General features: G+C 58.1%; 1 protein-coding gene across 2 annotated transcripts; it reads right to left on the bottom strand.

Moving 5' to 3' along the window:
- Positions 1 to 610: 610 nt before the first annotated feature.
- On the bottom strand, positions 611 to 11,638 carry ERF (ETS2 repressor factor). Of its 2 annotated transcripts, none has more exons than XM_027620142.2 (4): positions 11,491 to 11,638; positions 3,319 to 3,553; positions 2,821 to 2,936; positions 611 to 2,712 (listed from the first exon to the last, which is right to left on the bottom strand). In XM_027620142.2, the coding sequence occupies exons 2-4, from the start codon at positions 3,348 to 3,350 to the stop codon at positions 1,427 to 1,429; spliced, it is 1,434 nt and encodes a 477-aa protein (XP_027475943.1). In that variant the 5' UTR covers positions 3,351 to 3,553; positions 11,491 to 11,638; the 3' UTR covers positions 611 to 1,426. The 2 variants fall into 2 exon arrangements, with proteins under 2 accessions (XP_027475943.1, XP_027475942.1); XM_027620141.2 differs by lacking the exon at positions 11,491 to 11,638 and adding an exon at positions 7,960 to 8,121.
- Between the last annotated feature and the right edge of the window lie 4,641 nt (positions 11,639 to 16,279).

The raw sequence follows: 16,279 nt of genomic DNA, 5'->3' as shown, positions 1-16,279 counted from the left end.
AGCTAACTAGGTGTCAGGCACTGGGCACACGGCAAGTCAATCAGTAGCAACTAGGATTAAACCTGTCCCTTCTCAATTTGCTGGCGGACGACGTTCCCTCGGTTTGACAGAAAGACGACTAAGGAACGGTGGAAGCTCTACATTTCAAGAGACCCTGCAGGCCTGTTGGCCGAAGTCCCACTCCAAGCCACAGGGACACAGACAGGAATACACAGCAGCAGAAAGGAAAGGCAGTTCAGGTGATCGGAAGAGCAAGGGCAATAGCGTGGTTTCAAGGACCAGGGGAACCCCACAGAATACGGGAGTGGTCAGAGGGCCAGAGGATGCCTGAGACCTTTATCATCAGGCCCTGGGGGTTATGTGCCTCTGGGGTCAGATCATTTCCCAGGCCTGGATTGGACCCATTCAGATGGGGTTAGACCCTCTGGCCATAGATCCCCTGGAGGGCCAGTCTAGACTCCTGTCTCTGAATCAAAGGCTGAGACCTCGTGGTGATTGTACCCAGCACCCAGGACAGATCACCTCATCCAAAGGTCCAAAGTTTTATTGTTTTGAATACATTCTCCAGCAGCCCCCCAACTTCCCTCCCCCCCCCACCCTCCACCCCCAATACAGAATAAGGCTTGACCACAGACCCCCACCCCAGGGGCCCCAGCTAGGAGGCAGAGGGGGCTTCCAGTTTGGTTTCAGGGCACCCCCTTCTCACCCCCCCCCACCCGCCTGCCTGTGGGCTAGTCCTAGGAGCAGCTGGGGGTGAAGGGGTTGGACCAGTGCTGGGGTAGGGGGTGGGAGAGGAATAGCAGGCACTTGTAGAGATTTGTGGCCTATGGGCGGCACCCCTCCCCCTCCTCTACCCCCCACCCCCCAACATGGAATTTTTGGTTCATCATAAAATGTCCCTCCCTCCCCTGCTGCAACCCTGTGGGGTATGAGAAACCCAGGCACTCAGGGCCCCTGGAGGGGCAGGGAAGGCAGGATCGGGGCTGAGGATGGCCGGGAGTAGACAGGGACAGGGACAGGGACAGGGACAGGAGGCAGAAAACAGGGAGGGAGACAAGGCTTTTACTTCCTAAGCGATTGTAATAAAAAACGTTCCTGGGCATCGAGGCCAGGGCCTCAGTTCAAATATAAATTCCCCAGAATGGAGGTGGCCCCCTCAACTCCCCCCCCAACCCCCCACCACCACTTTGCCTGGAGCTTAGAAACCCACAGATAGGGGAAAGCCCCCAGCCCTGGGCACCCACCCACCCTCACCATTAAAAAAAAAGAAAATTAAAAGTTTTATACAAAACGTGGGGGCAGGAAAGGGGAGGAGGCAGGGAAGACACCAGAGCTGTCCTCACCTCCAGGGCTTGGGGGGGGGGGTGGTTAAGGCAGCAAAAGAAGCATGGGAGGTGGGGGGACCCGGGCCCCCTGCCCACAGCCCTCAGGAATCTCGATGCTCCAGAGAGAGCTGGGCTGTAGCATGCTGGAGGTCAGAGCTCACTCGCCTCGGGGTGAGGGGTCCCCCGGCCTCCCCGGGCCCCTCCCCACGCACCTTCTTGTCCTCACCCTCATCCTCCAGGCCCCCAGTGGGGCCCCCACCCCCCTCCAGGCGACAGTCTTCGCTCCAGCGCCGCTTAAAGCGCAGCTTGAGGGGCATGCACTGTGCTGCCCCGGGTGCCTCGCCAGGCTCGGGCTTGGGGGGTGCAGGTGGGGCACGAGGGGTCTTGAACACCTCCCCATCTTCCTCATCTTCGTCGCTGATGTCAGTCACCTCCACTTCCTCCGACTCGCCTTCCGAGATGGGCTCCACCTTGATCTGCGGCGGCGGCGGGGCCAGCGCCCCCGCCCCGGCACCCTCGGCCAGCCCGCCCGCGCTGCCGCCACCGCCGCCGCCACTCTTGTCAGCACCCACCGGAGCCTTCTCCCCGGCCGCCCGCTGCCGCCGTCCCAGCGGGGGCGGCTGGAGCTTAAACTTGAATGGGGAGGAAGAGGAGGAAGAGGAGGACGAGGCTGAGGAGGGGACCGGTGGGGTCTCGGGCGCCATGGGCGGCAGCGGGCACTTGTCAGGGCGCTGGGGCTGGGGCACCACCAGCCCAGGGTAGTGCAGGAAGGCGCGGGGACTGAGGTGGTAGTTGTAGACGCTTTGGGTGTGGGCCTGCAGGTACCGTTTCATGTCCTCAGGGCTGAAGGAGAAGTGGGAGCCTCCCCCTGAGCCGCTGGGGCCCCCGCCACCACTGGGGTACATAGGGCTCAGCGTGGGTGAGGGAGTGTAGGCCAGGTGAGTGGGTGTCATGGGCAGAGCCGGTGAGAGCTGAGGGGGAAGCAGGGAGCCAGGCCCAGCCAGAGGCGACACAGGGAAGGGACTCAGGGGCTCGGGGCCACCCCGGGGCCGGGGGTAGACGCGGAAGACGCCAGGGTCATGGGGCAGGCGTGCCAGCGGGGGCCCGCGGAAGGCCCCCAGCTCCGGAGGGCCTGGCGGCCGGGCCCGGGGGTCCTCTCCCAGCGGCTCTTCCAGCTCTGACGTGCCATCGCTACAGTCACTGACGGAGCCCCGGCCCAGGCGCCGGGCCACCACAGCCGAGAAGAGGGAAGATGAGGAGGAAGAGCAGGCCGGTGGTGAGCGGGGGTCCTCGGTGGGGGACAGCACCTCGGAGGGCGTTGAGGGAGGGAAGCGGAAGTGGCTGCCACCCGACGGCACTGGCGGGGCACTCTGGGGCACTGCCCCCCCTGCGGGAGAGGGGAGACGTCGTTGTCAAGGCCCGTGGCCCAGCCTGGACCCAGAGGCACATCCCCTTCTCCCTCTGAGGCCCAGCACACCCGCCCTAGTTAACTCACCAGCCAACCCCACATCGATGAAAGGGTAGTTAACCAGCACCAGTTTGTTGAAGTTGAACTTGTAGGTGAACCGTTTCCCCTTGGTCTTGTGCAGAATGCGTTTGTTGTAGTAATAGCTGTGGGCACAGAAACACATCGGATGACTGGTCACACCGGACCCCAGTCTAGACCTCATTCCTTGACCCGGGTCAGGTGCTGCTCACAGAGAGGGACCAAGAAACCTGGGCCACGCAAGAGAAACCAAGGACCCGGAAGAACGGACCTAGCTCTCCCCTCAGGTCTGGGACCAGACCAGAGGCCACACCCAGGACTGCAGTCTCTCCTCAGGACACCTCTATGGGACAGAGGTGCTCAGAGGAGGCTTAGGACTTGCCCATCCATGGTCACACAGCTATGATTTGGCAGAGGATCAAACCCAGAGCCTCTTCCCATGGGTTACAGGCTCCCCAACCAGTGAGGGCTACCCGCAGCGGCCCAGGGGCTTCGGCCCCTCCTCACCGCAGGGCCCGGCTCAGCTTGTCATAATTCATCTGAGGCTTGCACTTGCGGACGCCCCAGAGCCGAGCCACTTCATCGGGGTCCTTGATGACGAATTCCCCGTAGTCCCCCTGCCAGGCGATGACCCCCTGGTACTCCTCCTTCCGCAGCAGCTCCAGGATAAAGTGCCACAGCTGGATCTGCCTCGAGCCAGGGGACGACTCCGGCTTGTAGGCCCAATCCGGGAAGGCAAACCCTGGGGACAGGAGGCAGGGGAGTGGCCCCGGGTCAGGACGCCAAGTCCAACGCTCCGGGTCCCCTCCCAGGGTCCACCCTCCTACCCCGCCCTCCACATGGGGAAATCCGTCTCCCCTCCGCCAAGTCAGGACCTGAAGTTAGAGGGAGACAGTGTGTGTCTGTGTGTGAGGGGGCTAGACAGGAGCTGGGGGGGAAGGGAAGCTGGAGCCTGCTCCAGCGACACCGGGAGAAACAGGAAACCGTCGGCGGCGGGTCCCGGGGCCAGTGCCAGGGGGCCAGGCACCAAGCCAGGCCGGCGGGCAGGCCTGCCAGTGGGGGAGGGGCAGGAAGGGGCACACGTGGCCAGCCGGGTTGGGGTGCACCCCCCCAACCCCCCCAACTCCCATTCAGGGCCAGTTATACCCCTCCCCCAACTCACCCCACAGCTCCAGTCCCCTCCTGGGAACATAACACTGTCTCCCTCCCAAAACCTACCAGAGCCCTACTCCCACCCCAGGACCCAATGATTTTTTTTTTTTTTTCTTAAAAGGACCAGGAGGGGTGGGGTGGTTGGTTGACGATGAGGTCAGCGCTTGCACACACAGAGGCTTCTGTCTTCCCTGGAGAGTGAAACCCAGACTGTCTGAGTACAGCCCCCACCCCCAAGCCCTAGACCCTCTGTGCAGCACTGCCCTCCCCGGACCCAGGCACATGGACACAACCTGGCTGGAAGGCCCCAGCCCAGGCCTGGAGACTGAGCAGGCAAATGATGCAGCCTGTTCCCCCCTTCCGCCTTCTCATTCTCAGCTTCTTCCCTGCCCACCTGCCTACCCGCCCCCAGCATTAACCTTGGGTAGAGGTTGGTGGTGGGCTGGCTGGTCCCTGGAGGGGGTGGGCAGCCTGGGGTGGGGGGGCTGCGGTTGTCATTTCCCAAACCCCCGGGTAATCAGGGGCCATCAATAATTCAGCACTAGGCAGCCGGTAATGGAGGGGTGGGAGGAGGGAAGGGGAGGAAGAGAAGGAGGGGGAGGCAGGGCAGGGGCCCTGGTGCCACCAGAGGGAGAAGGCCAAGGTGGACAGCTAAGGATGGGCGGGGTCCCTAGTCCCAGTCAGGCTGCACGGTGAGCCTCTGGCCCCTGGCCCTGGCTCAAGCCCCAGCTCAAGCAGGTACCAACCAGGCCTGGGGCAATGCTAAGCCTCCCTCAAAGACTCCACCACAGTCTCAACTCCCAACAGGGGATCCTTCCCCTTGGGGACATGGGTTCAGCAGTTCTTACTGCCATAGGGACGACTCCTTCTAAATCCAGAGCTGACTCTCCCCTACAGTGACCCAGCTTCCTGAGCCCTGGCCTTGGGTAGAATGGGATGGCCAGCATTCCCCACATAGTCCCTGCCCAATTCAGAAATCCCAGCCTCAAACCAGCCCCTTAGGGCTCCAAGGATATGACCTCCAGCTGGTCACAGACCCAGAGTCCCACACCAGCAGCCCCTGTTCCATTCAGAAGTGACAGCCCCCAACAATGCCTTTCATAGATCCCAGCATCCGAAGCCCCATCCCTCTCACAGGAATCCAGGTGTTCACCCCATTATCCTCACCCTGCTCGAGAATCCAGGTCCCAGGGTCTTCCTCAGAGCTCAGAGGCCCTTGGGAATCCAAGTTACCAAGTCACTAGCTCCATGTACCCTCTGAACCCTCCAAAAAGCTCCTACCCCCCACCGAGGGCACCAAGCTCTGTGCTTCTCCCACCTAAGCCCCAATCTGGCTCTCAGACCCAGGAGTGTGTGTGTTGGGGGGGGGGGGAGGCGAAGCCCCTGAGACAGCAGTCTGGAGTTGGGGGGGGTATACTGACTTCCATCCTCCCCCCCCAAAATTAAAGCCACCCTTCCCAGCCCACCCGCCCCAGCCTCCTTGTCCCGGTAACCAGGCAACGTGTGTGCAGCGACAGTCCTGGGAGCGGGGGAGCAGGAGGCTAAAAATAAACTTTGCAGAAGAGAAGGAGTGAGAGAGACTACATGCAACACAAAGGGAACTCGAAAGGGAGGTGGGGGGCTCTGGAAAGGCCTCACGCTGCATTCCGGGGGCTGTCCCAGGCCACCTTGTTAACCCCCCCTCCCTGAGGGAGACCCCCTTCAGGGCTACGACCCTGGATCCCACTCCAGGCAGGGACCCTCGCCACTCCCAGGTCCACCCCAACCCAGCTTTCCTCATCGGACATGGCATACATGAGGGCCTGTTCCTGGCTTTGGGGGGAGAAGAGCGGGGGTGACGTCAGGGTGTCTCAATGGGGCTCTGTTCCCCAGGCCTTGGAGCCAGGAGCCAGGCACGGGCAAGGGGAGCATGTGTGAGTGTGTTGTGTATGGGTCCACGTGCTTAAACAGGGAACCACCGGGCCTGCACCAAGAAAGCTTGGGGGAGCAGGACCTCTGGAGCATGGGGGGACGGTGAAACAGGGAGCAGGCAGCTGACACAGAGAGGTCCTCAGGACATTTTGAGACAGGGTGGAGAGGCGGCAGCAGACAGACAGGAAGGGTTGGTATGGCAGGGTCCCAGAAGGCACACCTGGGTCCCAGAGGCGGGGTAGGGATTCTCCCAGACAGACTGGAAATGAGGGGGGGGCAGAACTCCTGGGCACCCCCCAAATTCACATGACTGGCCAAACTTTTTTTAAAGAGACTATGGGGGTCGGAAGGGAGGGGTGGTGGTAGAGGAAGAACACGCCGACCTCCTGGGGGGCCCTACCACCTCCCCCACTCCAGGCAGCCCTCGGTGGCGCCAGAGCCGGGAAGAAAACAGGAAGTGGGAAACAGCCGCGGCAGAGAGGAGAGGGGCCGGGATGGAGGATCGGATGGAGGGGCGTGCGGACGGACAGACGCACCGATGGGTCGATCGGGAAGCCATTCCAGGCCCCCGCCCCTTCCCCCAGCCGGAGAACCCACACGCGGCTCGGCCCCAAGACAGGGTTAGGGGAGCGGCCCAGCCGGTCCCACCAGGCGAAGGCCCGTAGCAGGGAGGGAAGACGAGGCGGGGTTGTCTGGGCGCCTAGGCCCCCTCCCCGGGCGAGGGGAGGCTCCTGCTGCCCCCAAGGCCCAGGGGCCCTGGAGCCTGTGGGAGCCAGAGAGTATGTGGGACGCACGTGACTGACCCTACAGCACTCCGCACCCCTGCCCCACCCCCCTGCCCCCCTCCTCGGCCCCAATCCCCAGGCGCCGGAGCACGGCTCCGAGCCCTTTAAGAGCCGCCCCCACCCGCCGAGCGGAGGGGGGGCGGGGTGGGTGGGCCGGTCGGGGCACACACCCGCACACAGGAGCCCTAGCCGCGGCCGCCGCCGGGGGAAGGAAACAAGTTTGAACAGCGGCGCCCGGCCCCCTTCCCCCTCCCCCGTCCCCGCCCCGGGCCGGATTCCGACGGGGTAGACGGGCAGGGGGCGGCTGGGACCCCTCCCCCCAGCGCGCCCGGGCGCAAAGTCCAGCCCGCGCGAGCCCGGGGGCGGCGGGGGAGGGGTGGGGGGAAAGTCCGAGTGGGAGGGGGGTTAATCCCGCTGCCCCCCGCCCGCCGACGGAGGGGGGGAGGGGAACCTTGGCCCCTTAAGGAGGAGCAAGTTGGCGGGGAAGAGGGGGGGCGGAGAGAAAAGACGGCCGGTTGAAAGACAAGCGCTGGATGAGGAAGGGGGGGGTGAAGGGGGAGCCTCCGCGTCCCCCCCCCCACCTTCCCCACCCTCCTCAACCCCGGGGCCCCGGCGGCGCGGGTGGAGGGTACCCTGGTCTCCCCGGAGCCACCTTAAAGCCGCGCGTTCTAAGGTCGGAAACAAAAAGTTCCTTTTTCGAACGTTCGGGCTGCGCTTTGGAACTTTGCGACTCGGCGCGGGCGGGGGAGCGAGGAGTCGGCGGAGACGGGCGGGGGAGGGGCGGCGCAGCCCGGACCCCGAGTCTTGGGCTCCCCAATCACGCCCTCCTCCTAGAAGCCATCCCGTATCCCCTTCTAAGCCGGTGCGGGGCACGCGCCGCCGTGAAGGTCATGGGCCGGACCACGCAGCGCGGAACCGGGAATAGCGGGCCCCGTGGACAGGCCCCCCCACACGCCCCACACACGTCCCGGCCCCCAGAGTGCAACGTGACAGAGCGGCGGGGAGGGACCCCGCCACCCCCGTGATCCCGGGAGTGGGGGAGAACCCAGCTTTCGGGATCCAGCAGGGAGAGGACCAGGACTCGTTGCACCCACACCACTCCTCCCGGACCCAGAAATTGGGGGTCCCGTGCAGCACCCCTCGCTTGCGCCACGAGAAGCAACAGGTCTCGAGTGCTCGGGGGTCCCCCGGAACTGGGGATCACTCGGGCTACCCCGGAACCCCCCAGCCCCCCCAAAGTTTCTCCGCCTGGTTTCCCGGGGCAACAAGTCTCCCCCACACGTGCTGCCCCCGCCCCCACCTGTGTCCGCCGGGGTCTTCATGCTGGGGGGCCCGGGGCGAGGCGCCCCGACTCCGGGCCGCAGCTCCCGGCGCCCGCGCTGCCCCGTCCCGTCCCGCGCCCGTCGGGCCGCCCTCGGCGCTTCACCCGGCCTCGCCTCTCAGAGCCTCTCCCCTCCCCGCCGCCGCCTCCCGGGTTAATATCGCACTCCGGGGCCGGGACGCCCACGCCCCCCGGCCGGCGACGTCACCGCCGCGTCGCCATGGAGACACTGCGCCCGCCCCCTCCCCGCGCACTCACACACACACTCGCCGGCGCGCAGCCACTGAGGACCGGCCGGCTCCGGGCTTAAAGGGGCCGCGCGGCGGGGGAGGAAGGAAGGAGGGGGCGGGGGTGGGATGGGGTCCTGGGGGTCATGACCCTTTTCCGAGGCTCCAAGTCTGCAGATAACTTAAGTCCTTGGCACTCGCGACCTGCCGCCCCTCCTCCTCTCCTGCCCACTGCAGAATCCAGAGTTTCTTTTGGGAGCCTGTAAGAGGGCGGGGTGGGGGGGCACATGGAGGGGGGTCAGAAACTTTTGAAAGGCCTGGACCTTTCGGGAGGGGGCAGAATCTTCACTGCAAGGGGGCGGGGTCAAGACCTTGGGGGTTGATCAAGACCACAACATTTCCCACCCTGGCCTTACCCTACTGCCCCCCCCCCCATAGCCCTTAGCCTGAATGGGGGCAGCTGTCCAGGGGTGGGGTGGAATGGGTGGGAGGCATTTCCCAGAATCGGAAATGGGGAGGCGGCTGTGCCCTCCGTTCCTCCGGGGATGGGGTCTTGGCCTTCCAGATATCCCCAGTCCCAGCTGCGGAGGAAGTGACCTGAGAGAATGCATTCGGTAGCATCCCCCCACTCCATCCCCAGGCTGCAGCTGTTCTAAGGACGCGGCTGGCGTCAGAGGTACCCCCACCTCCACCACCAGCGCAGGGGTTCCGGAGGTGGGGCCAGGATGCGAGGGGGCGACCAAAGTCTGAACAAATGTGCTCCCAAGGGGCACTGGGGGGTCGCCAGGAGAGAGGAAGGTAGGGCTTAAGGATGAAGGCCAGTGCGTAGGGCAGTGTTAAGTCTGTTCTCCGCAGCAGGGAGGGATGGAAGAAGGAGCCTGAGGCTTCAGGAAACAGGAAATCAGCGCTGATCAGATGGCTAGTTGGAGCCGGCAGCAGGGTAGAGAGGGCAAATAGAAGCAATATCCACAGACCGAGCGTGGAGACAGTTTCAGAGAAGACTCCGAGGTACCAAAGGAGGGGAATATTGCAGGGGTTGGGGGGTGATGCTCAGAGAAACTGAAACTGAGAAGATGGGCCGGGAGAGACAAGCCACAGGGAGGGAAAGCCAGCAGGGTCAGACTCTATCTTCTTAGGGCTCTAACCCACGGCGGGTTCCTAGATGCATTAGAACAGTCTCTCACCATCGCCTCAGAAGAAGTCTCTAGCCTCTTCCTCTGTGGAGACCAAAGCCTCCAGAGAAGCATCACCTCCCTGGGGAATTATGTAACCTTGCCTACGGACAGTGCAGCTCCCCCACGGATATTGTAACCCTCTGGGAGCACTGTGGTCCAGCAATAATAATCACCATCATTGTTATTATAACAGCTCCCGAATTCCTAGGGCTCACGATGTGCCAGGCACTGGGCCAAGCATTGTATGGGGCATCTTGTCATTTGATGCTCACAAAACCCCAAAGAGGGAAGTTACTATTGTTATCCCCATTTACAGATTAAGAAGGTGAGGCTCAGAGGGGAAATCAGTCTGCCAAAGTCCTACAGCCAGGAAGTGTTGGGAGTCAGGATTCAAACCCGACCTATCCCATTTGAAACCACCCCCCTTCGCCACTATGCTTTACTAACACCTCTACTGTCCCCCCCCCCAAGAAAAAGACAATGCAGAGTTTCAAAGATAATAGGTCTGTAACAACTTCAGTGATCCCACACTCCCACCGACAAGAGAGACCTGTGTTGCAACCCTAACTTTGCTATTTCCTGTCTGTGACATAGAGCAAGGGAGTTTGCCTCTTTGAGCCTCAATTTCCTCATCTATAAAACGGGAATATTATTAGATCCTACATGACCTTTTTTTTTTTTAAGAAATTGGGGATGTGAAGTAAGTATGCAGTAAATACTGGTAATAATTAGTAGCAGAGGGCGCCTGGGTGGCTCAGTTGGTTAAGCGACTGCTTTCGGCTTGGGTCATGATCCTGGAGTCCTGGGATCGAGTCCCGCATCGGGCTCCCTGCTTGGCGGGGAGTCTGCTTCTCCCTCTGACCCTCTTCCCCCTCGTACTCTCTATCTCTCATTCTCTCTCTCTCAAATAAATAAATAAAATCTTTAAAAAAATTAGTAGCAGAATGAACCATATACCCCATGGATAATGTAAGCACGACTCACCGTATAGAGACTCCCAACTGTACACAATAAACAGGGTACGGACAGTGTGAAATGGCTTCATCCCACCCTGACCCAGTCAGATAATTCAATCCTATTGTTTCTATGAAGTACAATCATGGATGGTGGGCATGCCTGGTGGTAGAGTCTGAGCCATCACAGAGAATGGGCATCCCTGGTGAAAATGTCCCTTGGGTTGTGTGACCTCTGGTGGTTTGTGAAAACCTATCCACAGATAGTGTAACCAACTGAGCGATTGATGATGCGACGCTACCACAGAAATGTGGACCCTTTTGGATAGTTCACTTGCCTCGTGAACGCTGAGAGCAATCCTCAGGGAAGGTGGACCCATCACCACTGGTCATTCCTTAAAGATATGCCATCCAACCAAGGCCATATCAATTCCAATGAACAAAGGGACACTCCACTCCCTGCTCCCGTTCACTGTGAAAAATCTCCACAGATCCCCCCTGGGGCTTGTGAAAAGTGCAGTCTCTCACGAAGACCTAAGACATGCCTACAGTAAACAGTGTCATGCTCCGGGAAGAAAAGAACTCTTTCTAGACAGTGAAGGCACCCTTGCTCCCATGGACCTAGCACTTCTTGTTCCAGTTTACCATCCTGACACAGATAACACACTATCCTGTTGCTGTCAGGCTAAGGCATGGACAGAACCTGTCCCCAGAGAAGTCCCAACACTCCACAGACCTCACTCCTGGAAAGGAAACTGTACAGATGATGAAAATCATAGTTGCAACCTACCTATCACCTATAATAAGCAACACTGAGCCATCACTACTGCGTAGTGATGTATTGTAGTCCCCTTCGAAATAACATGAATCACCCTATATAGAGAGTGTAGCCACCTAAATAGAGTGACTGCCCCCAAACAAAAATGTAACCCCATTAGAGAGTACCACCCCTCTTCAGCTCCCTGACTTGAACTGCCAAAGGGCTCCCGGGCTCAGACCTGGGTCCTCCTCTCTCCTCCATCTATTGCTCATTCCCTTGGTGATCTCCACCAGCGCCATGTTTTCACATGCCATCTCCATGCTGATTCCACCCAAATTTCTCTCCAGCATAGGACTCACCCCTGGTCTCCAACTTCACACATCAGACTGACTCACCGGTGTCTCCATTGGGATTTCTCAAGCTTGCCAAGTCAAAACGGTTTTCCTCAGCTCCCCCAAACTGTCCCCACCTCAGTCTTCCCCATTTTGGGCGCCTGCAGCGCCATCTTGCAAGTTGCTCAGGCTGAATTCCCTGGAGTCCTCCTTGACTTTCCCTCACCCGTCATCTGATCAGAAAGGAACTCCCATGTACTCTACTTTTCAGCTGCTTCAGAATCAAGTTCCTCTTCACCACCACCACCACACCCCTGGTCTGGGGACTCCTCACTCTCTCCTGGCTGCCACCAGCCCCTATGGTTTGAGCCCCACCCACAGCCAAAGGGGTTCTAGTAAATCACATGATGTCCCTGTGCTGCCCCAAATCCTCTGTTCCCTGGGAGTAAAAGCCAACTCCCTGTAGTGACCAGCAGGGCCCTTCCTCCCTGACTTCACTTCCCACCTTTCCCCTCCATTTCTGTGCCAGCTTCACTCCAGCCTCTTTGCAATTCCTTGAACAGGCCAGGCAGATGCCTGCCTCAGGGATTTTGCCAGGGCTGTTCCATCTGCTCAGAAGGCTCCCCCTCACCCCAGAAGTATCCATAGCTCTGCCCTTCATCCCCTTCAGGTTTTTACTCAGAAACCACCTTCCCAATACCTGACCACTCTGTTTTAAATTGGAGCCCCCTTCCTTGACCCCTCTGTCCTTTCTATGCACTGTTTTTCTCCATAGCACTTTTTCTCAAGTGATATATATTACTGTAATGTATTAGCTAGTCATCTGAATCCCTCCTCCATCCCTGCTTTATCACCGGAGCCTACACCGGGGTGGGTCATAGAACAGTCTGGTAATATGTATCTGCTGAAATGAACTGAGTCCCTGTGCAGCTGGTATAACCCCACAATCAGAACCCATCAGACAGACAGAACAATGTCCATAACTGATAGAAACTCCCATTTGCAATGTGGCTCTCATATGGACAGTGGAAACCCCAAATAGTGCAATGCTCAAAAACAGCGTGAACCCCAGTAGAGGCAGCACGACCCTCATAAACCTCATACAGACAGGGTAACCCTCATAAATGATAGGAGCCCCATTCAAACAGCCCAGCCTTCATAAACTTTGTGAGCCTCGTATAAAAGGGCAACCCACATAAATGGTGTAAACCTCATATTGCCAGTGTAACTCTCATAAACAGCGTGAGCCCCATATACATGGTGAGGCAGCAAATAAACAGTGTGGGTCCCCCTACAAATAGCGTATAGTCTCATTAGTGTGCCCCACCATAGAGGCAGCGTGGCTTGTTGAACATGTGAATTCCTCTATCGACAGGGTCAACTTGTACAACCTGGGTAAACCCATATGCACAGTGAAGACAAGCATATAAATAGGGTCGTTTCTATAACCAGTGTGGCTTTTCATGTGAACAGTGTAGCCCCATAGTCACATGGCCTCATGCAGTGTAACCCATGGGCACTGTGCCCTCACGTGGACAGTGCCGCCTGCCTCAGTGGACCACTCAGTGAACAGTGTAGATTTCACAAGGATTGCAGTAGGGGTGCCTGGGTGGCTCAGCTGGTTAAGCGTCTGACTTCAGCTGAGGTCATGATCTCAGGGTCCTGGGATCGAGCCCCATATCAGGGTCCTGGGATTCAGCCCCACATCGGGGTCCACGTGGGGGGTGTCTGTGCTCAGCGGGGAGTCTGCCTCTCCCTCTCCCTCTGCCCCGCCCCCTGCTTGTGCAGGCACCCATGCACTCTCTCTCTCTCTCTCTCTCTCTCTCAAATAAATAAAATCTTTTAAAAAATCCAATGGCTGCAATAAACCTCAATGTCACTATGTCAGTTTTCAGTCATTGATAATGTAGCCCTTTTCCATAAACAGGGAGAAAACCCATATTCCATTTAAGCCCCCTAGGCCTTTGTAACCTTCATAAAATTATATTATCCACCCCCTCCCCAAAGTCCTAATTCTCCCATTAAAAGTTACCCAACTGTCCTTCAACACACACATGTATTAAGACAGTAGGAGTCCCTGAAGGGTGGAGTAACCTGTCACAGGACAAAGAGGTCCCAAATAAAGACAAAGAAATGGTGAATTCGTGAATGGCAAGGATTTTCCAGGGCCCAACACAGGATAAGCCACATAAAAAGCGCCCGTCTGGGACGCCTGGGTAGCTCAGTGAGCTGAGCATCTGTCTTCGGCTCAGGTCATGATCCCAGGATCCTGGGACCAAGCCCCGCATCGGGCTCCCTGCTCGGCGGGGAGTCTGCTTCTCCCTCTCCCTCTGCTCCTTCCCCTGCTTGTGCTCTCTCTCTCTCCCTCTCTGTCAAATAAATAAATACAATCTTAAAAAAAAAAGCACCCCTCCTATTTAATGAGCACTTACTATACGCAAGGCTCTGGATTCAACATCAGATTTCATTGTCACCTCAACTTTATCAGGTAGGTACTCCAATGATCCTCATTTTTCAGAGGAGGAGAGTGAAAGTTAGGTTCCAGGCAACACAGTTAACTATGGTGACAGCTGGGACATCAAGTACTGGACCGTAATGCTTCCCGATAGACTGACAAATGCCCCAAAGATATGCTGAACCCTGAAAAACCTCCCCAAAACACTGCCGCCGCCACCAGCAGCACCACCAGCCTACAAACTGCGGACAAGGTGACCAGTAAGACTGAGACAGCATAAACTCTTCAGGCAGGGATAACCTCCTGAATACTAACGATCACACTAATAGCCAAGATTCTCTGCTGGAGACAGTCTTAAATGCTTTGCACATATTAATTCATTACAACCCTATGCCGAGGTGGGTTGTTTTTTCTTTTTTTTTTCCCAATTATCCCTGTACAGATGTAGAAATGGAAGCACAGAGGGATGAAATGACTCACCCAAAGTCACACAGCTGGGGAAGAAGCCCACCTAGCTGGGTTTGACCCCAGCAGCCTGGCTAAGCCTGTACTATCCTGCTTCCTGCAACATCACCCCCCACCCCCGCCCGCCGCTTCGCGGGACAGTGTAATTGCAGTGAACTGTAGAACTAAGTTAACTACAGTTTATGTAATTCTCCCAGGGGCAGGGCACGGCTCACTGTGCACACCTTTCCTTGATGACAGGGAAAATAGGCCTTAGACAGTATGAATTCCCATGGACAGGTCTCCTTCAGGCATGGTGTAACTCCAATAAACAGTGAGGATTCCTCTGTGGACACTGGTTTTTGTGGGGTTTTTTGGTAGATTTTATTTATTTACGAGAGAGAAAAAGTGAGAGAGAGGAGCAGAGGGAGAGGGACAAGCAGGCTCCTCACAGAGCATGGAGCCAGATGTGGGGCTCGATGCCATGACCGTGAGATCGTGACCTGAGTGGAAACCAAGGGACAGACAACCGACTGAGCCACCCAGGCGCCCCTCCTCTGTGAACATTGTAAACGCACCATAGCCAAGACGTTCCTGAATGGGACAGCAGAGGCCCCTCTCACTACAGCAGAAAATACTCCCTGGGCAGGGTGAGTTCCTTCATGGCCAGTACACACCTCCCCACCGACAGTCTGATTCTCCCTCACACCCGATGTGAACTGACTGCGGACCGTGAAACACCATCCCCATCAATGGAAGTCTCCCTCTAACGCAATAGAATCTCCTATGGGCAATGAGAACTCCCACCCAGTATGTGGTTCCGGTGGACAGTATGATGTCTCATATCCATGACAAAGTTAACAAGGACAGGGCACATCGCCACGTATGGGCAACCTTCTGCAGCTGCGGTGAACCCCTTTTGTGACAGTGTGAACCACTCTCCAAGGGTCTGCCTACATAGGCAATGGGAACTCTCTGATGAGTATAAACTTCCCTCAGACCCAGCATCTGCCCAACGTACCCAGTCTAAACTGCCCTGTGAAAGTTCCCTCAGAGCCCAATGTTTAAATGCAAACTCTTCTAGAATGTCATTAAAACAGTATAAAATAGGATGGTTATAAAATAGTACGTGCAAGTCATAATCTAATACTGTAATTGTGTAAGATTCCTTCCCAGTGGAACTTGCAGACAGTGAAATTTCCCCCTCTCTCAAAGCAAATCTCCCGTGGACCGTCATAACGCGTATCACCTTCAAACTCAGTGAACCCCACTGGACAACTGACATTTCTTCCCCGCCCCGCGGTGAACTGGCCATATGTCACAGGTCGTGGGAACGTTGCACAGCATATGCACCTGCAATAGGCTGGGTGTGTTTGCTCCACAACTGGTGTGAATCCTGTGTGCATACTGGGAACCCACCACAGGCAGCGGACGCCTCGGCTGAGGCCAGTGTTCACTGCTCCCCATTACCCTCAATCTAGGGCAAATCCAACGGGGAGAGTATGGAGGCACTGCAGACAGCTTCACACCTGGTGTAAACCCCGTGTCTGGGCGGCAGGGATCTACGACTGGCAGGGCATATCGCTCTCCTCCCTACCCTGTGCGAACACCCCCCCCACACACACACACCCCGAGACCTTAAAAATGTCTCGCTCCCGCCAAGTGCGAACACCCACAAAGTAGCTCCCCACAGAATGTAGTGTGAAGGGAATGTGGTGTGAAGCGCCGCCTTTTCCCATCTTGTGCCCCGACAAGCCTAGGGGGGGCTGTCAGAAAACTGCATCGCCCTACATGTCAAAGTCTTGGAAGAGAGGACTGGTCCCCAGGGTCCCCAAGCCCCAGGCCGCGCGCGTTCACTCCACGGCAGCGCGCGCCTCCCCACACGCGCACGTTCTCTCCCCTCCCGGTGGCAACAGGGCTTTCCGCGGGGCCGCGCCGGACTTTCTGAGGCTG

This window comes from Zalophus californianus, chromosome 17 (assembly GCF_009762305.2).
Source record: "Zalophus californianus isolate mZalCal1 chromosome 17, mZalCal1.pri.v2, whole genome shotgun sequence".
In the NCBI taxonomy this organism is placed as follows: Eukaryota; Metazoa; Chordata; class Mammalia; order Carnivora; family Otariidae; genus Zalophus; species Zalophus californianus.
This window is presented reverse-complemented; position numbering and strand designations above follow the sequence as displayed.